Source organism: Phyllostomus discolor, chromosome 3 (genome assembly GCF_004126475.2).
Source record: "Phyllostomus discolor isolate MPI-MPIP mPhyDis1 chromosome 3, mPhyDis1.pri.v3, whole genome shotgun sequence".
Taxonomy (NCBI): Eukaryota; Metazoa; Chordata; class Mammalia; order Chiroptera; family Phyllostomidae; genus Phyllostomus; species Phyllostomus discolor.
The window spans coordinates 207,901,681-207,929,250 of NC_040905.2; the positions used below are offsets into that span (position 1 = coordinate 207,901,681).

The 27,570-nt window shown below is 56.3% G+C and overlaps 1 protein-coding gene across 1 annotated transcript in view; it reads right to left on the reverse strand.

The window, feature by feature from the left end:
• The window catches only part of LOC118499814, a 42,677-nt gene extending 34,400 nt beyond the window's left edge, over positions 1-8,277 (reverse strand). Inside the window, exon 1 of the mRNA XM_036022241.1 lies at positions 8,138-8,277. Coding sequence (XP_035878134.1) covers positions 8,138-8,252 — 115 coding nt within the window. The 5' untranslated portion in view covers positions 8,253-8,277. The remainder of the gene's footprint in view (positions 1-8,137) is intronic.
• Positions 8,278-27,570: the final 19,293 nt, after the last annotated feature.

The window sequence follows — 27,570 nt, forward strand, 5'->3', positions numbered from 1 at the left end:
CCGCAATTCCTCCCTTTTTAAGGCTGAATACTATTCCTCCGGACCCAGCGCTGCTTCTAACAGGCACACGGTCACACACACGGGCGCACCGCAGGACGCTTCCCCTCAGCAGCGGTCAAGGAAGAGGCCCCGAGGAGGGCTAAAGGTTAGGGGGCGCCCCACTCTCCCCGCACACCCCTCTCCCCTGGGCAGGGGCAGAGCTGGCAGAAGAGTCCCCCCGGCACTCAGGAGCATGAGGGAGGACCCAGGGGTGGGTCCTGACCTTGGATGCATTCAATCAACAAACACTTCCTAAGCACCTACTGTGCGCAGGCGCTCTGTTCCTGCAGAACTCACGGACTTGGGGACCGAGCGTCATTCACCAAAGAAAGCCTAAAATAGTGATGTTCTGCCCACCGTTTGTTTGCTGAGGTACCAGCACCTAAGTCTTGACTAATCATCAAAATCCCTGCCTCTCCAATTACTGCTTATTTTCGTCACAGAGTTGTGGTGTTACGGCGACAGAGAAGAACGGCCACATCCTTAGAAAGTGCACACTGAAATAGTTAGAAATGACACCCAAACGGACTTTCAAACTTATAGCAAAACAAAAAACAAAAAACAAAAACCCATAGGTACTGATGAGTGCACCCCTAGATAAAGCAAGTGGAGTAAAATGTTTCCACGGGTGGAATCCAGGGGGCGGGCATGCGGGCGTTCCGTGCGCCGTGCTTCCAGCGTTTCTCTGAGTTTGAATATTTTTATCGTGAACGTTGGGAGGGAAATCCTTCGCTCTCAGCATGCCCCCCCCCCCCTTTATTGCTATCGCCCTCTGCACAAATGTGGCCCAGAGGTCCGAGGGGACATGTCAATGACGGGACATGGGGAGGGCATTCTGCCAGGCACGCGAGCAGGGGGCATTGCGTGGCTCCGCCCACACGCAGCCGGAGCTGCCAGCACGCACAGGAGCCTGACGGTGCGGTAGAGCGGCTGGTTCCGACATCCCCAGGGACCCGCCGGGGCCCCAGGTGGCGCTGTCCGCAGACCTCCGTCCCCACGGCAGGGCACACACCGCAGTGTCCTGGTCAGTGGTGAGGTGTGTGCCGCAGAGTCCAGTGCTCATCAGAGACCCCTCTGCGAGTGTAAGAACCACGTCAACTCCACCCACTTCTGTCCCCCCAGCGCCTGCCTGGGGCCGGCACAACGTGGGCACTTGATGGAACGAATGAATGAAAGCTTCCAGTCCAGGTTCTCTCTCTTTTTTATTTTTCGTCCTCATCCGGGGACAATTTTTTCACTGCTTTTAGAGAGAGAAGGAGAAAATGGGGGAGAGAAACAGATTTGTCACCTTCTACACACTCCCTGACTGGGACTCGAACCCCTGACCTTTTGGTCTACGGAAGATGCTGCAACCCACTGAGCCACACCAACCAGGGCCGAGGCTCTCTTTTCCCAGGTTAAAACAAAGTTGAGGTCCTTCCTCGCAGCCCAGCCGACCGTAGGGATCAGCAGTGAATGCCTGGCGGTAACGTGGCATGCGGGCACACCAGCTCCCTGCCTTTCTGGGCAGCTGCCACCGAGGGTGAGCAAAACTGAGGAGCCCCATGGGGCGAGGGCAGGAGGAGGCAGCCGGGGCCAGAAGGTGGGGGTGGGGCAGGCAGGCCCCTGGGCCACAGACAAGGCCGGCCTGGCCAGACCCAGGTGTCCGGGTGAGCCTCCCCAGGGCAGCCTTTGAAGCCAGGGCCTCTGCCTTAGGACGGCCCCGGGTGGGCTGGCCTCTCTCTGGCGGTTCCCCGTCTGCTGGCCAGAAAGGGGGGCCTCCCTCTCTGACAAGGAGGAACCACCTGAGAGGGTGTTTTGTTTTAATCATCAGAGATCAAAGACAAGTCCCGCTGGGCTGGGAATCCCCCAGGGGTCCCAGGGAGACAGCAGGCAGCCAAGAAGGGCTGCTGTGGGCCCCGGGGCCCTTTCCTTCCCTCCCTCCCGCCTGCCCGGTGGTGCCTGGCTCAGCGCCCCCATCCAGAGCTGCTGCCCAGGGCGGTGAGAGCCCAGGGCCCTCCACCCTGGGTCTTGCTGACTTCAGGCTGTGGCCTTACAGAGAGCTCAGAAATGAGGGAGGGATCGTGCAGCTGAAACGCTGGCGTGCCCAAGGGGCTCGAGGGCCAGCGGAGGCCCCGGCCCCCTCCAGAAGGCCAGCGGTTAAGAGCTGGGCCATGGGGTGGCAGAGCCAGTTCCGTCCTGCCTCTGACCGGCCGGCCACCTAACCCTCGGAGCCTGCACTCTCTTCTGCGCTAAATTGTTTTCATCAAGCGCTTAGCTGGGCGCCGGGCCCAGAGGGCATGCTGCCGGGGCAGTTCGAGCTCTCCTCGTCACTGTGTGTGCTGGGTGATACACTGGGGACCAGAGACCCAGCCGAGTGCACTCCTTGCCCACTGCCTTCGGCCTGGGCCAGCATCCCCTGTCCTGGGCCTGCCAGCCCCCTGCCCCCCAGAAGGTGGGATGACCTGTGTCCCCCAAGGACAGAGGCCAGAGACTTTGGCCTCGCTCTGTTTGCCATGAAAGAGCAAAACCACCGCAGGGTTCAAAAGGAAAAAGAGGAAAACCTGGTAACTCGTCCCAGACGGCCCGCCCGCTTTATCAAAGCTGCGTCCAGGGAGCCACGTTCCCACCGGGAGAGGCCACAGCCTCATTAGGGAGTTCTGGGAACGATGAAAAGGCCCGGCCGCCGCACACATCCCCGGGACAATTAGGCCTTGTCCCTGTGCCTTCAAAGGCTGGCTCCCTGGGCGCGCGCGTGTGCGTGAGTGTGCGTCTCTTCCCTCTGCCTTTGTGTCGTCCTTGTTCGCTCTTTGTCTCGCGTCCTGCCTCCTCCCCATGTGTTCATCCACCCCTCTCGGTGCGTCTCTGGTGACCCGCCGTGTGCCCGCCGGCTACCACGGATGCCCCGGACCAAACAGCGCCCCCCGCCAACCCTGCTCGGGGAGCCCTTGCCTTCCCGGCCTCAGAACAGGCTCCAGGAGGCCGACCGCCCCCGGGACACCCCGTTCAGCCAGAAGATGGGAGGGGCGCCACCCCATCCCTTCGGCCGAGTCCTTCCGCGGAGCACCGCTTCCGCCCCATCACGAGGACAGAATGCGAACTATTCCCCCAGAGCAGACGCCGGCTCCGGTTTCCGGATGCCGCCCTCGGCCGCGGCCGCAGTCTAAGCCGAGATTCCTCTCCAAATCCCCGGGAGCACCCTCCCCCCACCCCCCACGGGGTGTTTCTTACCAACGGCGGGAGTCCCAAGCAGGGCCAGGCACCCCTCTGCACCCCTGTATGCCGCGGGGGCCTTACTCCAAGAGGTATCCTGCTCTCCAGGGACATGGATTCATTTTGGGAGCACCCCCCCCAAAAAAAAACCAGATCCAGGCCCCGAGAGCAGCACGGACCTGCCCAGCCCTGCCCGCCCCGCCGCCCAGGCCCCTGGCACCGCGGACGTTTCCTGGAACCGGCGACGCCCCTTGTGACACAGATTCTGACATCGGGCGATCATTTCAGGGCATCCGTGTGTTGCTTTAAGTGCAAAGGCAAATTCTGGATACTTGTTTTTTGTCATAACACCAGAGGAAGCAGGCACAATATTTGCAAAATTAGAAACAGCCTGGGTCTCAGCCCCTGGCCGATGGCACGCAGGTATTAATCCATTAAGGCAATCAAAAGGGCTTAAATAAAAGTCTGAAGCCTGCAATATACATGTCCATGAACAAGCGGTAAAACTTCCTGAAAAGGTGATTTCAAAGCCATATTGCCCACGCTTGGCAAATTGCATATTTAATTATTTTGTCAGTCCCTCTTTCTCCTCTAATCTTCGGGGAAAATGCCTTCGGACATACGAAACCAGTTAGGATAATTAAGGTGCGGTGGAATTAGGTGTCGGCTGATTTCCCAGAAAGATGGCATCCCCTAAGCTGGTACGAGATGTGTGCAGACCCCGAAAGGCAGTAACGTCGGCGATGTCTGCCTTTCCATGCAAAGATCAAAGGTCTTTTGTCCCTTTCAAGATGTTTGTAGAATTTGTTTCCCAATTACCCCACATTTGCGCACTGGGACATCCTAGTTAACTCTTTGATGGCACCTCTGGAATTGGGCCGTAATTGACATCAAGCCGCACCTCCCAGCTCCAGGCTCGGGGCCAAGACTCCACTCTGGGGTCTCCCCGTGCTGCTCCTGAGAGGGTTCAGGCCGAGGCCCGGGACCCTCGGGTTTCCGCCGGGCTCCGAGCTCGCTCGGCGACCGGGCTGCATGCTGGCCGGTGGCTCCCCTGCTGGTGCGGCTGGGAGCTGGGATTTGGCCTTGCAAAATGTTGCCGTCCTCGGGCCAGAGCCCGACTGCCTTTGAATGTCGTTCTAGAGAGAAAACAGACCGAGTACACGGTTTTCCCCACACTGGCATATGTCTCCTGGTCCAGCAAGATGTTCCAAAGAAGAAAAAGCCTTCAAATGTTTGGAAAAAGTGAAGAAAAAAAAAAGCCGCTGAGATTTGGAGTTTTCATTAGGACCTTTTGAAATTCGATGGGACGGGGGTGGCATGCCCAGGTATGAGGTCCGATGTCAACATTTTCCCTCTAGTGTCCAGACTTTTTTCTAGTGTTTATTTGCTTTTTGTCTCTCCTTTTTTTCATGTTCTGTCCATCTCTTTCTCCTGATTGCTTAGTTCAGATCATTTGTAACAACTTCGTCTTAGCTTATGAAAAAGAGAAGGAGAAAGAAACACAAAGAGAGACCTTTCTAAGTCTCTCTATACACAAACGCAATGGGCCTTGAAGAAATAATTTTTTTTTCTTGTAAAAGCCCGCCACAATCTGAAAAATGAAATCCCATTGATTTAAGGAATCAGATTCCAGGAGTTGCCTCGAGAACTTTTGCTGGTACGGTGTCCTGTTCCCTTCCCCTGCATGTTACCCTTCTTTAAGAAAATCCACCTGTATCCTCACAAGTTTTACACTGAGGAGAGGGGCTCCCAGAAGCATCGGAGGGCAGAGTCTCCCTCACGACGCCAGCTGTTTTCAAAATCCTTCCAGAGACACCAGAGATCAGAGGCAGCCCGCCGGGCGGGCCGCGTCCCCTGCACACCACAAGCTCCAGAATCCCTCCTTTCCCCGAGAACCGTCTTCCCCCGCCGGGGAATGCCTGGCCCCTCCGAAGACACACACCAAAAGAAAAATGTCCCCCAAATGCACATTCCGCTCTTTGCGACAGTACAGGGGTGATCTCGGCACCTCTCGGGGCTCAGGGCAGCCTCCAGCCGGGGCTCCTGCTGCCAGGGAAAAGCCTAGAAGGTTCTCCCCTGTGGCAACAAGCACCCCCAACAGGGGGAAGGGAGCCCTCCGTAGAGTTGCCAGATTTAACAAATCAATACACAGACCGTACCATCCGATGGTAATTTCAGATAAACAAAGAATCATATTTTTTTTTAGTGTAAGTATATCCCAAATATTGTGGTAGACGATACTTACACTAAAAAAAAATTAAAAATTAAGAAGTAAAAGCCCTGCTGGTTATCTCAAATGGCCACGGAGTGCAGCATCCCGTTCTCGAACCCACAGCCCTGGGCCCCAAGGGGAGCAGAGAAGACAGAGCAGGGACACCCTCATGGTCCGGCCGGCAGTGGAACCAAGCCCACCGCGGAAACAGTGCTTCGGGGTGGGGTGGGGTCTGCGGGAAGGAAGGAGGCCGACCCAGCTCTGTGTCAGCCCCGGCGGGGCTTTCCAGGGTCTCCCACGTCCACCCCCCCCCCCCCCCCCGCCGCAGGCCCCCCAGGGTGGTGACCGTGACCTGAGGGAGGAAGTGCCAGGCTGAGTCGCCAGCGAGCAGACGGAGCCGTGTTAGGGCACCGGCACCGCGGGCTGGACGCCGACACCGGGGAGCACTGGCTGCATCGTCCTCAGGCACCGCGGTGTTCATGGTGCGGTGAACCGGGACTCTGCCCGCCTTCCTAACACTCTGCAATGCACTGCCATTTATTCTGATGAGGGGTGGACGTGGGGACACCATGACATTTTAGGGGCTTTGGCCGCTGGTTTCTGGGTCTGGTTGTCCCTGACCTGCATGGCCCCCGACCCCTGAATGCTCTGTACATTGGGAAGGGGCCTCAGAGGCTCCTGTCCCAGGCCTGAGACCTCAGACCGCCGGCCTTGCTGAGGTGGTGGGGCCTCTGGCCCACGAGGCAAAGCTGGGTGGGTGAGGGTGGTGAGTTCACTCAAGCCACAATTGCAGAGAAAGAGGATACAGTTCCCCAGGTTCCCTTTCTCCGGCCCCTGGGCACCCCCATCGGGAGCTGTGCCCCTGCTTCTTGTAGCCGCTCAGAGGTCGGCTCCCCTACTCTTCCCACCCCGGTCGGTCCCTCCCTCAGCCAGTGCTTCCTCCTATCCCCCCTAACTCCCTCCTGCTGTAGAAGCGCTTCTGGTCACGCTGGGCCTCCAGGGAGACGGAGAACAGCTGGCCAGCATCTGGTGCTCTCCATTAGCCAGGGCCCCTGCCCCCTGGGCCTTCCGCTCCCTGGGCAGAATAATCCCGCTTCCTCTAACCTTTCGGCGGGTCCCGTGCTCCGGGGCTTTCATCATGTCCATCGCGGCCTCTGAAGCCGCCCCAGGCTCCCTGGGCCTCCCATGGCTTCTGCTGGGCCAGGCCAGGCCGGCCGGCAGGGGTGGGGCAAGGGGTGACTGACCCCTCTCTCCTCCCAGCCACAGAAGTGGGGGGTGGGGGCGGCCGCGCCGAGGGAAGGAGGCAGATGTCAGGGCCGTGCCGCCTTCCCCCGCTGCCAGGTGAGCCTCGTCTTGAGTCGGGAAATTGGGGACCCTATGCCGCGCCTTGAACATTTGGTGGGTGGGTGCCAGGGGGTGGCGGGGAGTGTTAGGACACGTGTCATCATGGGTGCGGCGCCCAACGGCTGTCCCACCGTTGTCATTCGCCATCCCAGACCGGGGATGCGCACGTGCAGAAGGCTCGGCTGCCCGGGCCCAGCTCCACCTGCCACCGAGGGCCTGAATTCGGGCCCCCTAGATCGTGCCCCGCCGGCTGGGAAGGAAGGCTCCCGCAAACACAGCTAGTTACACTGCTCTCCTTGGTGCTTCCAGAAAGATCTGGGGAGCCTCCCCTTTCCAGAAGCCTCCGTGGCCCCAGTGCAGGGTGCCTGCAGCACCTAGGGTCGCAGAAGGGCTGACTACAGTGGGTCCTCTCCCTAAACCTGAGCAGCACCCCCCGGGCGGAATGTGCGTGCCCCGAGCCGGCCCAGGCACTGAGCGGGCCGGGCCAGTGCCGTGGAACTCCAGCGCTCAGCGTTTACAGATCCTAATGAAGCCAAGTTCACAGAAATTTCCAGCCCCATATGGACCTTGGGCCACGTCCCTCAGAGACCCGCCACCATGGAAGTGGCTAGAAGCAGCTAGAAGCGGCATCAGCCGTCTTTGATTTAGAAGATGGACATCCCATCCTGACCTTCGGTTCTTAGAGACCCCTCGTCCTGGAAGGTGCAGCAGAGCCCCACGAGTCCGCCATCCCCCTCCCCTGGGCCTCTGTGAACCCCAGGAGCCGGCGGCTCGCTCCTCGAAAGAGCCCTTGGGGGCACCCCCAGCTCCCCCTGACACATGTCACCGTATCTGCAAACAGACACCCAGCACGTAACCTCACGATTCATTTCCATGACTTGGAAAGAATCCTGGAGACTACAGAGATATTTATTAAATGCAAACTTCTAATTACTTTGCGGAACGCTGATGAAAACTGCTCCTTAAGTAATCTTTTTCCTAGTGACTGAGCTCCAACGTATTTTTCTAGCAATTATTTTTAACATCCCGAAAATTGCCCTGCAGATATGCAAAACACATTTCCTACGAGTCGCACTGGAGAGAGGCGAGCTCCCTTTTCCCTCCCTCTCCGTTATTAAGAAAATGGGAAGTCAAATTTGTCGCTAATCACATTTCCGCAGCAGATTCTAATGGGGTGACTCCCCCACCGTGAACAAGGAAAGGAGACCGAGAAATCAGGCGGAGTAACTCGCCAGCCACCGTCCTTTGCGAGTTTGCCCTCCCCGCCAAGGTGTGTGGGTTCCGGGGCAGACTTTTCCCGGCTCGCCCACCCTCTCTCCAAGTGGGTCACTCGGAGCTGTAAGAACTTACCTGCAGGCGTCCCGAGGGGCAGGCCGGTCTCCGGAGCTGCCCGTGCCAGGGCTGGGCCACGGAAGGTGGAGGTGCGGCATGTGGAGGGCCTTTGTGGACAGGTGCAAGGGCCCATCCCTCTCCAAGGCGCTACCTGCGGTTTACTGGACATTTATTAGAAGCCCACGCAATATCATGAAGCACCTGCAGGCAATAAAACCCCTTACATGTGTGAGGCCTTGAGGAAATTAACGGCTCCTCCCTGGGGATGCATATTTTGTGAAGATGTTTATTACAGATGAAGTGCTCCCGGGGTGGACCATTAACAAGTTGTAGAGTGATAAAAGGGTTTTTATCCTTTTTCAGTGACAGAAGTAGGAAGAAGGCTTTCACAGAATCTATAAAAGGCCCACTTCCTAATGAATTTTCTTAACTCTTTATTAATAGGGTTGGCTGAGTGGGGTTGGGGGTCCTTGGGCTGTTGGACCACGAGACAAGGGGGCCAGAGCAGGACGGGGAGGGGCCAGGGGGCTCGATGCTGGACCCAGAATGCCCCAGAAGGGTCTGGGTTCGAATTCCAGGCCTGGACGATCATTCCAGAACCTGGGCGCGTGATGGATGCATTCTGCCCCAGGAAACTCATTTTTGCAGGCCCCTCCAGGTGATGGGGTGAGTCGGGCCAAAAGGCAGGTTCCAAGCCCCTCTTTTTAACCCCCTGTTCCCCGCGCCGGCCTGCAGGCCATTACCGAGATGAAAGCCCAGAGAATGCCTTTGGACCAGGACTGTGGAATCTAATTGAATTATATGAACGCAGTTAAACGTCTGCTTCAGAGAGGCAGGGCTCGCTTTCAAGACTGGATGCTTCAGGAGTTAATGGGCTATTTGAACAATACAGGCCAAGAGCCGAACACAGGTGGGCTGTGTTAATAACTTTATTTAGACCGATTTTTTTCTCCCTTTGAGGCGCACAAGCCTTCCATTAATGCATTCATTAGAGTTTACGGCCGGGCTCTGGCTTTCCCCTAATGACACTGTCCAGACCCGGCTCCCCGGCTAATTGAGGCCAGCTGCCCCGCGGCCGCTCCCCGGCCTCGGGACCCAGTGTCACCAGGGCTGGGGCTGGGGCTGGACCTGAGCCTGGCTGGGTGGGGCCGGGGACAATGGCAGTTTGGGGAGGGGACCCGGCTGTTCTCCCCCACCCCGGGAGCTACAGGAGAGGAGGAGTCAAAGGGGCCTTTGGACGCCCCCCAGCCCCACCCAGGCACGGGGAAGGAGCACAGCCAGCAGACTTGCATCACCCCCCATCGCCACGGCCGGTGCCGCCTCCTAGGCCTCCTCCCCCCTGCGGTCACACCGATGTCCCAAGAGGCCGGTCTGGTCACATCAGGCCCGGCCAAACAGCCTGCCGTGGCTCCCCACTGTCCTCAGAGGGAAGCTCAGACTCCGTCTTATTGCCTCCAGCCCCACCTCTCACTCTCGCCTTCCTGCATCCTGGGTCCCTCCTCTGCCTGTGGCAGACCCTCAGCCGGGAGTGTCTCACCCTAATCCCCAGGCACCCCCGGCTCCCCAGCCTGCCAGACCCAGTTCACAGGCAGCCTCCTCCAGGAAGCCCTCCTTTCCTGCCTGCACTGAAATCCTGTGAATGTGTCTATGTCTTACCATTAGCCCTTCCCTCCACCAGACCATGAACACCCTGAACAGGATTCTGTGTTCATTATTATTTTTTAAAGATTTTATTTATTTATTTTTAGAGAGAGGGGAAGGGAGGAGAAAGAGAGGGAGAGAAACATCAGTGTGTGGTTGCCTCCCACACACCCCCTACTGGGGACCTGGCCCTCAACCCAAGCATGTGCCTTGACTGGGAATCAAACCGGCGACCCTTTGGTTTGCAGGCCAGCACTCAATCCACTGAGCCACACCAGCCAGGGCTCATTATTATTATTATTAAAATAACCACACACACTCGTGGTTCCCACTGGTCAAGACCACAGTGCCTGACCACCTCGTACTAGCAGGCCAAAAAAATCAAATGTGTACATATCATCTATCCTATCATATATTATAATGTACACTATACTAATATAACGTAGGTGTGTATCTGTATATGTGTAAGTGTGTGTGTGTATAATATCAGGAGGTGTTACTAGCGTGGAGGAATATAAAGTGAGGACAGAGAGTAACTGAGCAGTTGTTGTTTTCCTGCATTTATTTTATTTTATTTTATTATCCTCACCTGAGGACATTTTTTCATTGCTGTTAGAGAGACAGGAAGGGAGGGAGAGAGAGAGAAACAGCGATCGGCCAGCTCCCGCACACACCCAGACCAGGGATCAAACCCATGACCTAGGCATGTGCCCTGACTGGGAATTGAACCCACAACCCTTCAGTTATGGGATGATGCTCCAACCAAACGAACCACACAGGCCAGGGTTGGTTGCTGTTTTATATAGGGGCTGAAGGCAGCCTCACGTTTAGGCAGAAACATGGAGAAAGGGAGGGTGCGGGTCTCCGGGCAGAGGGAACAGCCAGTGCAAAGGCCCTGGGGTGGGGCGGCAGTGGCTGGGACAGAAGGATCAGGTTAACTCAGAGAGACACAGGGGCCGGGTCACGCCGGGCCTGGTTCACACCAAGGACTGTGGGATTTATCTGAAGGAAGCTAAGGAGCCATAGTGGGTTTTCCCCAGGGGAATGACATGGCATGCTAGGAAGTAACCACAATTGTCCTGAGAAGACGGGATGGAGGCTGTGCTGGTCATCCTTGACCCACGGCACCCTTTATCCTGGAATGACCTGTCCCCACTTCTCATCATGCAAGTCTAAATCCAGGGCCACCTCCTCCAGGAAGCCCCCTTTCTGGGTTGAGTCAGGTGGCCCTTCCCAGTGCTCCCACAATGCCCATCCCTGCCCCCCTCATGGCAGTTACCTCACTGTTCATAAGGTCTGTTCACTTACCTGCTTCCCCAATAGCCAAACTGCAACAGGGACCCCCCCATTGGGGTGGGGTTCTTTCTGCCCAAGGCCGGCATGTGCCCACACACAAAGGAGATGCTCAGTGAACACATGCTGGCATGAACTGAAAGACACAACAATATTACCACAGTGAATGCCGTTCCGCAAGAATTCAAAGCAGACCCCACAAAGGGAAGTTAGTGTGGCCGGAGTGCAAGAGAGGGAGGGGGATGGTGAGAGCCGGTGCAGTTCACGCCCACTGCACCTCGGATGTCGGAGGGTTTGCACTTTCTCCTGTGATTGATGCGTAGCCGTTGGCACGCACGTGGGGTCGTGAAATTTCAGTTTTAAGAAGATGACCCTACAATGGCATCAGGCCCCGATGGTTTTATGAGATCTCACAGAGAATAGATCATCGATATGTAATTACCACTTTCCAGAGAAGAAGATGGACAGTCTCACCGACAATTCTATGATGCTAGTACAAATCTAATGCCATAACCCACCAGAGGTGGCAGCATAAGCCCCGGAGAGCAGTCTCACCTGAAATATGGGTGGGAAACACCAAACCAAACACCATCCCAGGGCATCCAGGAGAACATCAATAGCACAACCCACTGTGATTAAGCAACACCTGTTCCGGGAGTGCAGCTCCAACCACGCGTGGTCAGTGGGGAGAACAGCAACAGATGCAGATCTTCACAGCCAATGCCCGTGATCGATGCAACTACTAGGCAGACTTTGTACTTAAAGAGTGGAACACCAAGCTGCAAAAACTCTTCTTCTCCAGAGCATTTGAGATCTTATTCCCTAGTGTATGCTATTAATTGGGCTCAAATAAACTCTCGTAAAAATGTGAAAACAAAAGAAAAGAAAGAGCGAAAGACCAGCGATAGACCTATGAGCCAACCCGGATTGCTGACAAGGATGCCGGTGACGGTGGCCATCCTCCTCCTTGTGTCTTCATGACACAGACACATGTGCACCCACCCTTCTCGTCACGGTCACCTGAGGGGTTGAAGTAGTGCCTGGCATCGCGAAGCCACGCCTGGGGTCACTCACGGTTCCCGGACTACAGCCCACTCACTCCGGGCAATCGTGACACACCAGTGCGCTAGGAGGGAGTATCAGGACTGAGAAAAAAAATCACCGTTTTCAAATGAAGATGCTGGTTGTCTATAAAATGCAACACAACTGAATCAAAAATTATTAGAGCTAAAAAGATAATTTGGTCAAATATTTAGTGGTTAGACAAGTAGGAAGAAATAACTGCTATATTTCAGTAGCAAGCAGCTAGCAAATCTAATGGGAAAAAAATCCCATTTATAAAAGTTATTTTTAAAAGTACCAAGTTCCTAAAATTAAGCAGAACCAGAAATGTGCAGGACTTCTGAAATTTAAAAACTTTGTTGAGGGACATAGAAGAACTTTTCAATAATTGTAGAGACAAGGAGTTTTACTGGGTGGGAAGATTGATTCCTGTAAACATCTATTTTAAAAATGACTGTCTTGCACTGGGGGGTGTGGTTCAGTGGATTGAGCACTGGCCTGGGAACCAAAGGGTCACTGGTTCAATTCCCAGTCAGAGCACATGCCTGGGTTGTGGGCCAGGTCCCCTGTAGGGGGCGTGAGAGAGGCAACCAATTGATGTATCTCTTGCACATCGATGTTTCTCTCCCTCTCTTTCTCCCTCCCTTCCCCTCTCTCTTTAAAAATAAATAAATAAAATCTTTTAAAAAAAGGAATGTTAAAAAAAAGATAGCGTGTTTTGCTTCTCAGATTGGTCAAGGTTCGAAAGAATGGTAACGCCCAGTGCTGGTGAGGCCGGGGGTGGGGGGGGGGGGTGGCGCGGCGGGAGGCACTCTTGCGCACTGCGGGCGAGGGTCGCGCTGGGGCAGCTTTCTGGAGGAGGCGATGCAGACTGACAGCCTTTAAAACACACATACAAAATGCACCTCTACCCGGCATTTCTGCTTCTAGGTCTCTGGCATGGAGAAATAGACAGGTTCCACACACAAGAGTATTCAAATGAGGCGCTGTTTACACACACGGGAAAACTGGTTACAGCAGAAGCTTAGGGAAGTGGCTGAATACACGGGCGCACATCCACCCTCAGCAGCACGAAGCAGAATCTTCGCCCACCGGGGGCGGAGCCATCCCAGAGACGACGGTGAAGTCAGAAAAGCGAACGTCCAGCCGTAGGTGTAGCATATCTGTAGTTGTGGGAAATAATATATTTCCATCTGCATGCGTAACAATTCTGAAAAGATGCCCCCCCCCCGAAAAAAAACCTGTGTGGGTATAACTATTTGTAATTTAAAATTTTTTATCTTGCTTTTTTAATTTAAAAAAATGCGAAAGATATGCTAAGTATGTGCATATATCTTTTCACACAGCAGGGCTGTCAAAATTGCCAGGTTACTAAACAGCACCAATAACGCGATACCATCTTTCAAACAGGAAGCCTGCCTGTGTGTGTGTGCGCTGTCCGCAGTGGCTTATCTGCGTGTCTTCATCTCACTGCTGGGCTCGGTAAACGTTCGCTGGGTAGATCACAATGCATCTTCCTGGGAGACAGATGCTAATATCTCAAAGACTGCCAGTCCCCAGGTGATAGGATTATGAATGGTTTTGATTTTCTTTTATTTGTCATTTTCCCCAGGTTTTTTTTTTTTTTTAACGAATAGGTATTGTGTGTTACTTTCATAACTTTTTTCAATTAAAAGAAAGAGAAGCTGATCATTTCTCTACAAAATGCGTGATTCACGGGCTGGCCAGGGGGCCAAGCAGTTGAGACCTGGCAACACCGTGGAAGTGGGACCGGGGCAGCCAGGCATCCCAGCGCAGTCCGCCCAGGGCGCGCCGCCCCCCCCCTCCCCAAGACCTGGCCCTCACACCCCTTCTCCACCATCCTGGCTCCCATCCCAAACAAGCATCAGACTCACCTGGAAGTTTATTGACCGTAGCCGTTCCCTGGCCCCAGCCCAGACCATGCACCGGCTCCCTGGCGGGGACGGGGGCACTGCCGTCTGGAGCCTGTGGCAGAGCTCAGAGCAGCACCAGGGCGTGGAGCAAGCAGATGGACAGATCAGGGCTCACGCCCCTGCCCTGGTGAGCTCCCTGCTTTCAGTCCTCTCATGATGCAGCCTCAGTTTACCACTCCAGGGTCCTGTGGCATCTGTCTCCCTGAAACCCCATTCCCCTTTGCCCCCCACAAAGCTTGTCACTCTGCCTGGGACAGGCCTGGCCCCTTCACCCCTCACGCCCCCCACTTTGCCTCCTGACACGCTCCCAAAATCATTCGGAGATACCCCCATGGACAAGCAGGCCCTGGGAATAGCCTGCACTCAGAGTCCCAGGGTCTCAGAACACCCCCTCGCCAGTCTGGACTCTGATCTCCGCTCCCAGTCCACCTCTGGGCAGCCCAGCTATGGCCCAGAAGCGGCTGCTGGTGCGCCATGTCCACCTCAGACACGGGACGCTCAGCAGAATGCTCTAGAACCATCCCCTATTATGGATGGATCTACACTGGATCCCGTACTGATGCCCAGGGAGGCTGGCACTGTCCTCACCCCTCCTCGGCCCCACAGCTTCCGGCTCACAAAGGATTCTGCACATTCATAAGCAATAGTCAAGCACCGCATTAGAAGAAATACCAATCTTCTTCCAGTGAGCACATGGGGTGGGTGGGGGCTTCCTGATTTGCACAGAACCTCAAATGGCTCAGGAACCTCCTCTTGGATTGGGGTGGGTCCTGTCTTGGTCCTGGCCCGTGGGGGCTCTGGCCCTCCGCCCTTGCCCCCATCCCAGGCTCCTCCAGCTGGGCTCAGCACCTGACACCCCTGCACACAGGTCTCATGAGCTCCCATCATCCCCTGCACCTCACCTCATTCCCAGTAGGTGAGGGCCGAGGCCTGGATGTTCAGGCGACAGGACTGAAGAAAGGGTGACATTTGCTGGGGCAGGGATGGCTGAAGGCCCCTGGGGCCTTCCTCATTTGGCACGGCCCTGGGGCACGACCTTGCTGTCTGCCCTCTGCACCCCCACACTGTGACAGGACCGGCAAGGTAAACTGAGGATGCAGATCTGGTCCCTGGGGCTCCGGGACAGCTCCTCTCACTGCCTGTCGGTCCCTCTGGCTCGGGTCTCAGCAGGTCCGGTGGCCCAGGGCCTGGACACTCAGTGAGAGCGGGAGGGTGTCCTGCAGCATGCGTCCTGAGGGAGGCGGACCTGCAGTGGGCAGGGCCAGAGAGCAGGCAGGGGAGCTGGGGTGGGGGCGGGGCGTCTGCCCTTGTGACGTGCCCCCACATCAACGGGCCCTCGAGCCCCTGGGGCGGGTTCAGACACTGACGCCCTCCTCTGTGACTCCTGTCCCTGTCCCTGCCCCTTCTGAACTCGGGTTCCAGGGAAGGGAAGACCAAGGAGGGGGCAGGTGAATGCACAGGGGTGGGGGGCCAGCGCAGAGAGCCGGGGGCTTACAGGATCCATCCCAGCTGATGTGAGCCCGTCTGGGGCCTGGCCTCGGGTGATCAGACCCTGGCCCTGCAGCTGTGTGGCCTCAGGCATGCTGCCACCCTCTCCAACCTCAGTGTCCCCCTCCGTTCTGTGGACATAATGCCCGTGTCTTGTCACTGGGGTGCCGCACGGACTAAATGGGGGTGTCTGCTCAGTGCCCGGCCCGTGTTGGCTCTGCCTGAGTGCACAGGATCCTCCTCCCCCCGCCACTCCCCCCCCCTCCTCTCCCTGATCTTTCTGTTCCTTCATCTCTTTGAAGGAGGAGGAGGAGGGGCTCTGAAACCCACTCGGGATCCTCTTTATTGGCTCCCGCCCTGGAGACGGCCTTACCCCGGAAGCCCGTGGGATGTCAGGGCGGGAATGGTCTGGAATGAACGGCCCCTGGCCCTGGGCCCAGGAGATGAGGAAAGAATGATGCTCGGAGCCTGGTGGGGAGACAGAGAAATGAACAGAAAGGGGGCAGTCGGGGCAGGGGCGGGGGTCCGGCTCCGATGCCCTGTGAGCTTCATCTCCCTGCCCCTGGTCCCTGAGGGGGACCTTGCTGTCTGCCCCGTGCTGTGCCCGAGGCAGCCAAGCATCGCCGGGGAGACCTCACCAGGGCCCCCCCTCCAGCCCCTCTTCCCCAGCCCCTCAGAAGTCCCCTTGACATCTTAGGGCCCCAAACCTAAGACACCTCCACAGGGCCCACCTGGCCTGCATCCAACCCCTTCTGCGGGGCTCTGCCTCCACCCCCTCACCGGAGGCTTCTCTCTCTCTGTCCAGCCTCCCTTGGCCCGCAAACATGCTCAAGGCTCTCCCCAGTTTAAAAAACATCCTCTGACTCTGCCCCCCAGCAGGCACCCCCTCTCACTGCTCCTTGCCTGCACAGACCAACTTTTAAAGGGGGAGTCCTAGGCAGCCCCGCCAGCCTCCTACCTCCCCTGCTCCCAATGCTCCCACCAGCTCCGCCCACCTCTCCCCACAACTCCCAGCCTCCTGGCTCCAGGGCTGTCCCTGTCCTCCTCTCTCAGCTTCCTGACCCAGCCTTCCTCTGAGGCTCGCCCTTCTCTTGGCTCCCCTCTCCCCATGCGCCCTGGCAGCCCCCACTCTCTGACCTTCTCAGGTCTGGGCACCCAGCGCAGTGTCTGGCACAGATGAATGAGAGAGTGAATGAATGAACAGAGAGCGGCCAGCACCCAGCGAGGGAAAAGGGGCTGAGAGGATCCGGAAGGCAGAGCGGGCAGGAAGTCCCCTGTGGTAGGCAGAGTGGGTGTCACTGTGCTGACAGAGACCCCCACGAGGCCAGAGAGGGTGGTGATTGAGAGGAAGGACCGTGGAGTCGAACAGCGTTGGATTCCAGCCCTGGCCCCGCCTCCCGGGCCTCCACCCCTTCAGCTGCGGAGTGGGGCCAGCAGCCACCGCTGCTGGGAGGGGCTGAGCGAGCACGTGATGGCCGCTGGCTCCTGTCCGTACTTGCTCTGGGGGCCTGAGCTCCTCTCTCCCTCACCACAAGCCTGGAAATAGGTCAGACTCTTGTCCCCATTTTTCAGATGAGGAAGCCGAGGCCAGAGAGGTTAGGTGGTTTGCTCGGGGCCACAGGGCTCAAGGACACTGGGGAGAAGATTTGAACCCAAGTGGCCTGACTCCAGAGCCAGCGCTCCCCAGCACAGCCCAGCAGCCCAGCATAACTAAGGCATGCCAGGCGAGGGTGCCCACCCAGCGTGGGGCTCACTCTCTGGAGTCACCCCGAGGTGCAGCCTCCAAGAGTGTGTGAGGAAGTCGGAGGTGGAAAAGGCTTTGAGCGGGAGCATAAGGACGTACCAGGCTAGGTGAGAAAGGTCAGGGAACCTTACACTTCAGGCTGGGGGTCAACGGGAGCCGGTGGCCACAGGGAGCGAGGACGGGTTCTGGAGGGGAGGGGCCCCTCTGGCAGCAGAGCCCGTGGAGCAGAGACTTAACACTGTTGGAGGCGAGGATCAGATCTGGACCACTCGGCCCTCTGTACCCCGCTTAGTGCCTGGCACACGGCAGACAAACATTGGATGGATGGATGGATGGACGGATGGATGGACGGACGGACGGATGGATGATGGATGGATGGATGGGGTTGCTGTATGACACAATGCATTTCACCCTTCAACCCCAAAAGTTCTATTTTGGGATTTGTTTTCCAGACAATCCAATGATGCATTTACGAGGTTCTTCTGCTCAGCTGTGTCCATAATAATGAGTGAGGACTGTCCGCACAGTGGAACACTACGCGGCTGTTGAAAGCAGGGCCCCATCCACAGCGACAGGGAAAGGGGTTCAGGAGGAACTGAACGAGGGGAGGAGGGCGGAGACCTGGGACGCGGCGCTGTTTCGATCCCACCTCCTGCTCCTGCGTAAGCCTGCGCATGCGCAAAGAAACTCAGGCCGGAGGCCCGCGGCGTCGGCGGCAGCGGTTACGGGTGGCGGTGGGAACTGGGACTTCACTGTTCTGTCTATCCGTCAATAACTTTGAACCATGCGAATTTAAACATATTTCAAATAATTAAATTTCTAATGTTTTGCCATGGGTTCCGAGATGAGGCAGGGTCCGAGGAGAAGAAGACAGAGAGGAAGCCGCCCTCGTCTCGGCTCTGCGGTCCGGCTGCGGGGGCTGAAGTCTGGGCCCCCGGTGCCGGGCGCACCCTGGGTGGGAGCACCCAGGGACGCCCCTCGGACCCCTGCCGAGGGGTGACAGGAGGGTGGGGACAGAGGCTGACACACCGGCAGGGATCACACCCCCTCCCCGGCAGGGTGGGCCACCTCTCTGGCTGCCCCTCGCGAGCAGCAGGGAAACCGAGGCACAGAGAAGGTGCTCGCTGCCGGCTCCCGGCCTGGTGATGCATGAAGCTGGGGTCGGGCGGGGCGCTGGTGCCAGGCTCAGGCTTACACGTCTGCGTCACTCATCCGTGCATTCATTCAACCATCAGGCGTTCCTTGGGCCCCTGCTTTCTGCCGGGACTGGGTGCTTGGGACTCAGAGCAGAGCAGGGAGGGACACCTGGGGCTGGAGCTTGAAGGTGGAAGTTGGAATCTGAACGGCGAGCCTGGGCAGAGAGACCCGCACAGCAAGGCTGGGAGGTGGGCGGGAGCAGTACCACTGAGGACTCGGCTCCTGGCTCCCCCCTCCTCCCCAGGGCAGCCTCGGAGCAGAGCAGAGACTGCCAGTTCCAGGAACACCCACGCGGGGCGCCCCAGCCTCCGTCCCATACACGGGAGTGGCAGGACACAGGCAAGGGCTGGGCAGCGGGCCCGAGGGAGTGGGTGTGAACGCCAGGCAGGGGCTCTCGGCCCAGGAACACTGCAGCCCTGCGGGGGGAGGGGCAGGGACCCAGAATGGGGAGGGGATGTTCTTTGGTGGGGGAGGGGGGCGAGGTGGCGGCAGCTGCCTCCCTGGCTGCCACCCCTCTCTGGCGGGGCGATGGGCAGGGCTGATAGCAGCGGCGTAGGGCCAGCCGAGGGGGCTCAGTCCGTCCCTCCCCGCAAAGTTCTTTATCGGCAGGATGCGCCGTTGCCAGGGAGCCTGCTTCAGGCCCTGCTCCAGCCGTTGCCAGGAGGATTATCAGAAAGATTTGAGTCTTTTTAATTAAATCCGTGCCGAACGCAGCTCTGCGCCCGCCCGCTCGGAGAGGCCCATTCAGCATCCTGTCGTCGTCTCCGGCAGCTTTGTCTCGCAGGCCCTGCTATCAGGCCGCCTATCTGCACAGCAGCCACCCTGTCCCCTGCAGGACAGCGGCGGCCACCTGGGGGGTAAACAGGTGGGTGGGTGGGGGGCCTCCGGTTGCTGGGTGCAGGCCTGAGGTGCTCCCAGAAACTCTGCCCAGAGCCAGACCGGAAAGCGAGGCATCGTGACCTCTCCACTCCGCCTTACAGATCGTGCTGACGGGCTGCCACGCCCAGGCCCACAGCATTGGAGGTTCACTCCGTGCCAGCATGCGGGTCCCTCTGGCTGCAACCTAGAAGGAAGGGGCCGTTCTCCTTCCCATTTTAGAGATGAGAAAACAGCCTGGAGGAGGGAAGCCATTCACTCTCCTCCACACAGCTAGGAAGTGGCCAAACCAGGATTCAAACCTGGATCCTCGGCCTCCAAAGCCTCCACTCTAAGTTGCTACATCTACGACTCAGAGAGGCCGGCCCCAGCCTCCCTCTCGCCAAGGCCTCCCAGGCTTTGTCCAGAAGCTCCCACCATTAGCGGTCACAGCACCGGCACGAACAGCAGCCAGTGTTTTCCAAGCACTCGCTGCCTGCCTCATCCGGGCCTCGTGCAGCCTCAGGAGGCAGCTTCAGCGCCATTTCACGATGCAGAAACAGAAGATCCGGGGGGCGGGGTGGGGTGAGTCACTTGCCCGACACCTCAGAGGCAGGCAGAGTCCGGGCCGGGTCTCTCTCGTTTATAGCCGGCGTCCGCGGCCTCGCTCCTCCCCAGAGGAGGCTAGTGTGTGCAGGGGCACAGCCTGGGAGGCAAGTCAGGGTCGGGGCTGGGGGCTCCGAGTTGGTTCACGACGCGGCCAGAGGACAAAATTAACTCGATAAATAACGTGGGCGCGCAAGGGCGGGGGTGCTCTTTTTAGAAAAGCCGGCAGCTCCAGGCACCCACGCCCGTGCGCTGACTTTATAGAGCTAAGTTTTAATTGCGAGCCCCACACCCTGGCTGCAGCCGCCCTGCAGAGGAGGACGTGCGTTCTTTTTAATTAAATCTGTCTGTTATCACGGGGTATTGTTATGAAGCGTGGCGCATTAGCGGCGCGGCGGCTGCTGGGAAACCGCCTGCCGCGCTGGACACGGGGGCTGGAAATCCCCACCAGGGCCGGGTCCCTGACCCCTCCCTGTCCACGCTGCATGCAGAACAAGGAGAAGCTCTGGGCAGGCAGGCCCCTCTCCCATGGAGCCCTACTACGCTCCAGGAAGGCACCTGCCACCCAGGGCTCTTGCGGAGCTTGGGAGAACACCTCACACCAGGCCCTGGAAGGAGCTGGGCTCTGGCATCCGAGAAACCTGGGTGGGACCGTAGCTCAGCCACTTGTTTGCTGCGTGACCCCAGGAACACAACGTCACCTCATTGGTAATGGTGAGGGGCTCACACAGGTGGCCCATCCTCGCTGGAAAGCTATGAGCTTCTTTGTACAACCCCATTGACCTCACACAACACCCCAAGACGCAGGGACGGTGGTTATCCCCGTTACACAGACAGGGCAGCTGAGGCTCAGGAACCGCTTGCTGTGGGACACACAGTTTGCATTTTGGCTGAGCTAGGACTTGAACGGGCCGCGGTCTCTGTGTCCCCACCCAGAAAAGAGGGGTAATCGTCCTCAACTGGGAATGGAAGGTCATTCAATAGGCGAGTAAAGAGCATGGAATGACTCTCAATAAGTGATAGCTGTTTTCGTTGGAACTTTGTATTTTAAGTCCAGGAAAGCCTATTAACATGATTTTCTAGATGAGGAAACGGAGGCTCCGCCCCCTGCTATGCCTGGTACACACACCCCTCCGACCCCACCCATGCCCAGGTGTCCCGGCAGCCTCCTCAGCAGGGGTTTGCCCCGTGTGCCTTTGAATCCTGTCCCCTCCAAGCGCCCAGAGCTGTCTCTCCTTCTATGGTTAAAATAACATATGTTTGATTTTTACTTGACTATAAAATAAAATCAGGATAAATGTGTGTAAAAATACCTGGCTGGCGTAGCTCAGTGGATTGAGTGTGGGCTGCGAACCAAAGCATCGCAGGTTCGATTCCCAGTCAGGGCACATGCCTGGGTTGCAGGCCACGGCCCCCAGCAACCACACATTGATGCTTCTCTCTCTCTCTCTCTCCCTCCCTCCCTTCCCTCTCTAAAAATAAATAAATAAATAAAATGTGTGTAAAAATAAAAGTATAAAAAGAGAATCGAAATGACCTACAATCCCATACAGTTAATCTGTTTGGATTCATTTCTTTCCACCATTTTCCCGTTTGCTCATTCATTCCTTCATTCGGTTTCCGGTGCATCCCCGCACTGTGCTACCGTGTTAAGCCTTGTGCATGGTTCCGGGAAACGGCGGTGAGCCAGACCCCCCTGGTCTCCTCCATAACAGGAGGAGATTAGTACAAAATGAATAGGCAAGCACAGCTATGACATTGAACATCGAGTGTAAAATGGACTGCACCACATGTTTAAAGGATGATATACCACAACCGCATGGGACTAATTCTTGGGATGCAAGGATAATCTAACATATGAACATGGATCAATGTAATTAATGGACCTTATTAACAGAATGAATGGGGAAGAAACCACATGATCTCAATTGATGCAGAAACACATTTGACTACAGTCAACAGCCTTTCATGAAAAAAGAAAACACCAGCCCTGGCTAGTGTAGCTCAGTGGATTGAGCACGAGCCTGCAAACAGAAAGGTCACCGGTTCGATTCCCTGTCAGGGCACATGCCTGGGTTGTGGGCCAAATCCCCAGATGGGGGCGTGCGAGAGGCAACCGATTGATGTTTCTCTGCCTCTCTTTCTCCCTCCCTTCTCCTCCCTCTCTGAAAATAAATAAAATCTTGAAAAAGAAAACACTCGACAAACCAGCAATAGAAGGTAACTACCTCAACATCATACAAACCATACAGGAGAAACCCACAGCAAACATCATGCTCAATGGCGAAAGAATGAACGCTGCTTCTCTAAGATCAGGGAAAAGGCCAGGGGGCTGCTCTTGCCACTTCCGTTCAGCGTAGCCCCGGATGTCCTTGTCGGACCAAGTAGGCAGGAACAGGAAACAGAATGCATCCAGGAGGGGTGGAAAAAGTAAAATTATGTCTGTTCATAGGTCATATGAACTTACATGTAGAAAAGCCCCAGAATTTCATGGCTAGAATTAACAATCGAATTCCAAAAACCATGGTTAGACTTAATCAGCAAGCTAGCAGGATATAGAACCAACACACAAAAATATGTTACATTTCTGAACACTAACAACGAACAATCTGAAAAAGAAATTAAGAAAATTTCATTTACAATAGCATCACACAAAAGAATTAAATCTGTAGGAATTAATTAACCAAGCAGGAAAAAAGACTTGTAAAATAAAAACCACAAAACATTTCTGAAAAGAAATTAAAGACAAATAAAGGGAAAGACAGCACACGCTCATGTACTGGAAGAACTAATGTTTCCAAAATGTCAATACTTCCCAAGACAATCTACACACTTAACGCAATCCCTATCAAAATCTCAAGGATTTTTTTTTGCAGAAATAAAAAGCATCCGGAAATTTATAATGGAATCTCAAGGGACACCAAAGAGCCGAAACAATCCTAAAAAATAAGAACAAAGTTGGATTCACACTTCCTGAATTCAAAACTTACTATATTAATCAAAATAGCGTGGTGCCGGCATAAACGTAGATACATGGACAAACAGAACAGAGTGTGCAAAAGTGAACTCTCACGCGTGTGATCGGATGATTTTGGAAAAGATGCCAAGACTCGTCGGTGGAGAAAAGACAATCTTCTCAACCAATGGTGAGGGGAAGCTGGATATCCACCTGCAAAAGAATGACACAGTATACAAAAATTAATTCAAAATGGATCCTAAGTGTAAACCTGAAACTCTCAAACTCTGAGAAGAAAACATAGGACAAAAGCTTCCCTGAACTGCACTTGGCAATGACTTCTTGGATGTGACATGACACCAAAGACACAGGCAACCAACCCACGGAACAGGTGGAAATATTTACAAATCAAATACCTGATAAAGAATCAATGGCCGAAATATGGAGAGAACTTCTCCAGCTCAACAACAACAACAAAAACCCACAAACAACCCCACTGAAAGGACTTGAATAAAAATTTCTCCAAAGAAGGTCCACACATGGCCAATAAACACATGAAAAGATGCTCAACATCGTGTATCGTTAAAGAAATGCAATCAGAAAACTATACCTCACACCATTTTGGTGACTGTTATGAAACTAGCAACACCAATAACAGACAGCCAGTGCGGGTGAGGGTGTGGAGAGACAGGAGCCTCGTGCGCTGTGCGTGGGCACGCAGAACGGCACGGCCACCGTGGCACACAGCGTGGTGGTTCCTCAAACAATTGCAAGCAGACTGACTGCATGACACCCAGCAACACCCCTCCTGGGCACGAGCTGAAAGGGATGGAAATCAGGGAGCCACAGACAACAGGGGAGGGGAAAGGAAGGCGTGATTTTCAAACTTACTTTATGTTATACCACCTTTGAATGTTTCCCCCATATGCCTTCATAACTGATTTTTTTAAAAATAGATAATGTTCAAAAATAAATAACATGTTTTTCAAACAGTACAGTTTAAAAAATGTTTTTCTTTGGGGTAGAGCCTTGTCACCTGTTCACCTGAGTTCAAATCCTGACCCTATCACATCCTGATCGTGTGATCTTAGTTAGCCCAGGTGGCCTCACATCTCCGAGGCTTCGAACCTCATCTGCACTCTTCAGATGGGACCTGAGAACAAGGCGTATTAAGTGCCCAGCACATAGTGGGTGCTTAGTTCTCCCCACCTGGGCTCGACCAGGGTCCTCACACTCGGCTCGGCCTGGGGTCCCTTACACCCTGCCCCCCCAGGACCACCTCTAGCTCTGGCTTCAGCTGGACTCGCCTCCCCCTGGGGATGGCCCTGGGAGAGTAGAAATGGCGGCCCCCTAGGAAGGGGGACCCCTCCGGGGCTCGATCCCGGCAGCCCCCGCCGTCTCCTGCCAGCTGACCAGCGCATCTGAGGCCCATGTGTTTGCTCCCCGGCCAGGGGTCTGGGTTCCTTGTTTTATGGCCCCCTAATCCTCACTTGGCAGAAAGGAAGCGGTGGGTCTGCCCGGCCGCATGGAGAGTGGCCAGAGGATCCGGAAAGGAAAGAAAGATTCATGGACCATCAAACGGGACTTGTGCCTCGGAGGCCGCCCCAGCCATTCACGTCGAGATAAATCACTGCCGGGAAAGGCAGATAAAAGGTGCAGGGATGCAGGGCCCTGTCTTGTGGGGAGAAACATGCCGAGGGGGGCTTTTCCCCGGACCCCTGCAGAGCCGGGCGGCTGACCTCCCAGGGGCTCCCGAGACCTGTCTCCCGCACGTCTTCCCCAGACCTGAAGGGACTGGCTTCCCAGGCCCGCGACCTGGGAGTCTCGCAGCACCTTGCACCTGGGACAAGGGCCCCGTGCTCAACTGCCTCAAAATACTTCATGTTTGAGCAGAGGGCCCGATGTTTTTATTTTGCTTGTGTCCTGAAAATTACGTGGCCCATCCTGCCTGGCGAGGAGTGGCCTTGGGCATCTGGTGCTCCTCACCCTCTCTGGTCAGTGATTATTTGTCACAGCTCGCACACCTCCTGAGACGGGGAACTCACCTCCGCCTTGGTGGCCCACTGAGTGCGCTGAAAGACAGCTGGAGCTCAGTAGACCGTCTGATGGTGCTGCGAAAACACTCCATCTACTAGTGCCGGCTCCCCCAGGGCAGTGGCACCTGGGGCACGGTGTTGCACCTCCTGTCAGAGAACGAGGCTAATAAGAAGGCTTTTCTGAGAAGGCAGTGAGATAACGCAGTGAGGTGCCTGGCACATGCTGCTTTTGTAGTTAATCTGTGATAACTGTTATTATATGCTGTTGGAAAAGGCTTCCTTCTGCCCAGCTGGGATCTGCAGGCCTACGGTGGCTAGGAGGACAAGGTGGAGGAAGGCACAGGCACACAGGCCGCCAGAAGCTCGTTTCTGAAGTCAAACCTGCACCTTCACCTGGGCTCCACCCATCAGGTACCTTGTTCTCTGCTGCCATCTTCTGGCTGGAATAGGGCACTGCACCGCCGCTGACGCAGCTGGACACCAAGCTGCATTCCTTCTTGCAGTCTTTAGATGATCGAATCTTCGGACAGTTGTTTACAGAGGGCCTGCTTCGTGCCGGGCAATGGAGATGTTGCCGTGAACAGAAAGACAAAGTCTCTGCCCTCTTGGAACGGGAATCCTAGTGGGAAAAATGGATAACAAACAAGAAAAACAACAACTTGATTTCCACTAGTGATAAGTTACAACAAAAGAAAAATAATAATAATAATAAGGCAGAGGGTGGGGGATGGAGGCTGTGGGCTCTCACTCAGTGGAGCCAGAAGGACAAAGTCCACCCTGGGGTGGGGCCCGGGGGACAGCAGGCTGGAAGGCTGTCAGGCAGGGAGACGGGTGGTCTCGGCTGCCTCCCCTGGGCCAGGCGTCCTTTTCCCTGACCTCCCTCCCCGGTCTCCTCATCTGGAAACTGGGGAGAACCAGAGCCACTCTTCCGGTGAGCGCTGTTGCGAGGATTCGGTGGGGCCCTGGAGGGAAACACGTTTCATGGACGGTAGTCTTCTCTGCGCGACAGCCCTACTGTGCGCTGGTGTCTGCTCTCCATCGACTGGAGCAGGACCTCTGCGGAGCCCTCTCATAAGCTGCCTCACTGAATGATGAGAAAAACCCTGCCGATCGGCGATCGCTCCCCTTTTCCAGACGAGTGGTCGAGGGTCAGGAGATAAAGTGGCTTCCCTCGGGATGCACAGGACAGGGGCAGCTGAGGGGTTTGGATGAGTGGGAGTTGCGGACCGACGATGCCTGATGGTCACAGCCTGCGTGCTCCCTCCCACCCCAGTCACCTCCACCCACGCTTCCGCCTCCCCCCCACCCAGGCCAGATGACTCCCCTTGCGGCTGGCAGACCCCGGCAGACCCTGGGCTCTGGTCCCCACTGCCCAGGAAAATGCCATCTACCGACCACAACTCTCCCGTGACAAGCCACCCCCAGACTCAGGGCTGAGTCCCTGTGTCCCTGGAACTCAGTCTTCCACGTGAAGCTGGTCCCGCGCCCACCCTGTCCGACCCCAGACGGGCTGCCCGTTCTCTCAGGCCTCAGTTTGTGTATCTTCAAAGTAGGAGACTGAGCGGGGGTGCTGGGAGAGGGGCGGGGCTGTGCCAGCCATGCCCTGCGGTGAGCGGAGGGGCCCCGTCCCGGCCGCCCTTGGGGGTGTGCGGTGCTTAGTGCTTTTCCCACGTTTTCTCTTGTCACCCTCACGACAACCCTGTGAGTGACCCGCTTGACCTGTTTTCCTGGAATTTTCTAGGTTTTAGCACTACAGCCCAAGAAACCCCTCCATTCTGGGCCAACCTGTAGGGGAGAGAACATTTTCTGCATTTTCCAGGTGGAAACTGAGTCTCTGAGTCGATGCGCCCTTTCCCCAGGTCCCACAGCCGGGAGGTGGCCTGGGTCTGGCTGAGGCGCCCGGCTGGCCCCTGAGGACAGTGGGCACCACGGAAGGTTCGGGGCAGTGGCAGGTCATGCCCAGGAGCTCCCTGTCCACCCAGGTGGGTCTGGGCCAGGAGGCCACTGGGGTGTCAGCCGATGACATAATTCAGAGCAGGACAATCCGAACGGACAGCAAAATGCCCCGTTCCCCTCCCTTCCTTGTTTAGGTTTTAACTTTGAGGACACAGGCCTCAGAGAAGCCCAACACGGGCTTGTGGCCCAGGAGGCTCGGGCTCCGTCCCAAACTGTGGTTGACATGCACGTGGTTTCAGACACAGGAGGGTCTTTGGCAGAGCAGGTAGGGCCCACGGGCATTCCAGGAAAGCCGGGCCCCGGGGCGCGGTGAGAAGGTCAAGGCCAGCAGATCCGGGCCAAACCCCAGCCCGAGCTTCTACTGTCAGCCACCATTTCTTGAGTGATTACTGAGTTAGCCTCTAGAAGTTCTGAACTGTCGCCGAGGCTCAGTGAAGGAAGGCCCGTTAGGGTCCCCATTTTACAGACGGGTAAGCTGAGGCTGAGAGGGAGCACAGCTTGCCTCAGGTCACCCCGTGGGAAGCACCTGAGCTGAAGAAGACCCGGGATCCTGAAGCCCCAAAGCCCCCTGTCGGCCTCCTTGTTTTATCCCCCTCCCCCCCGACTGTGGTGCTGCCTGCTTGAGTCCCTGCCCTCTGCGTCTTGGCCAGCTCCCCTGGAAGACAGGAGTCAGAGACCACCCC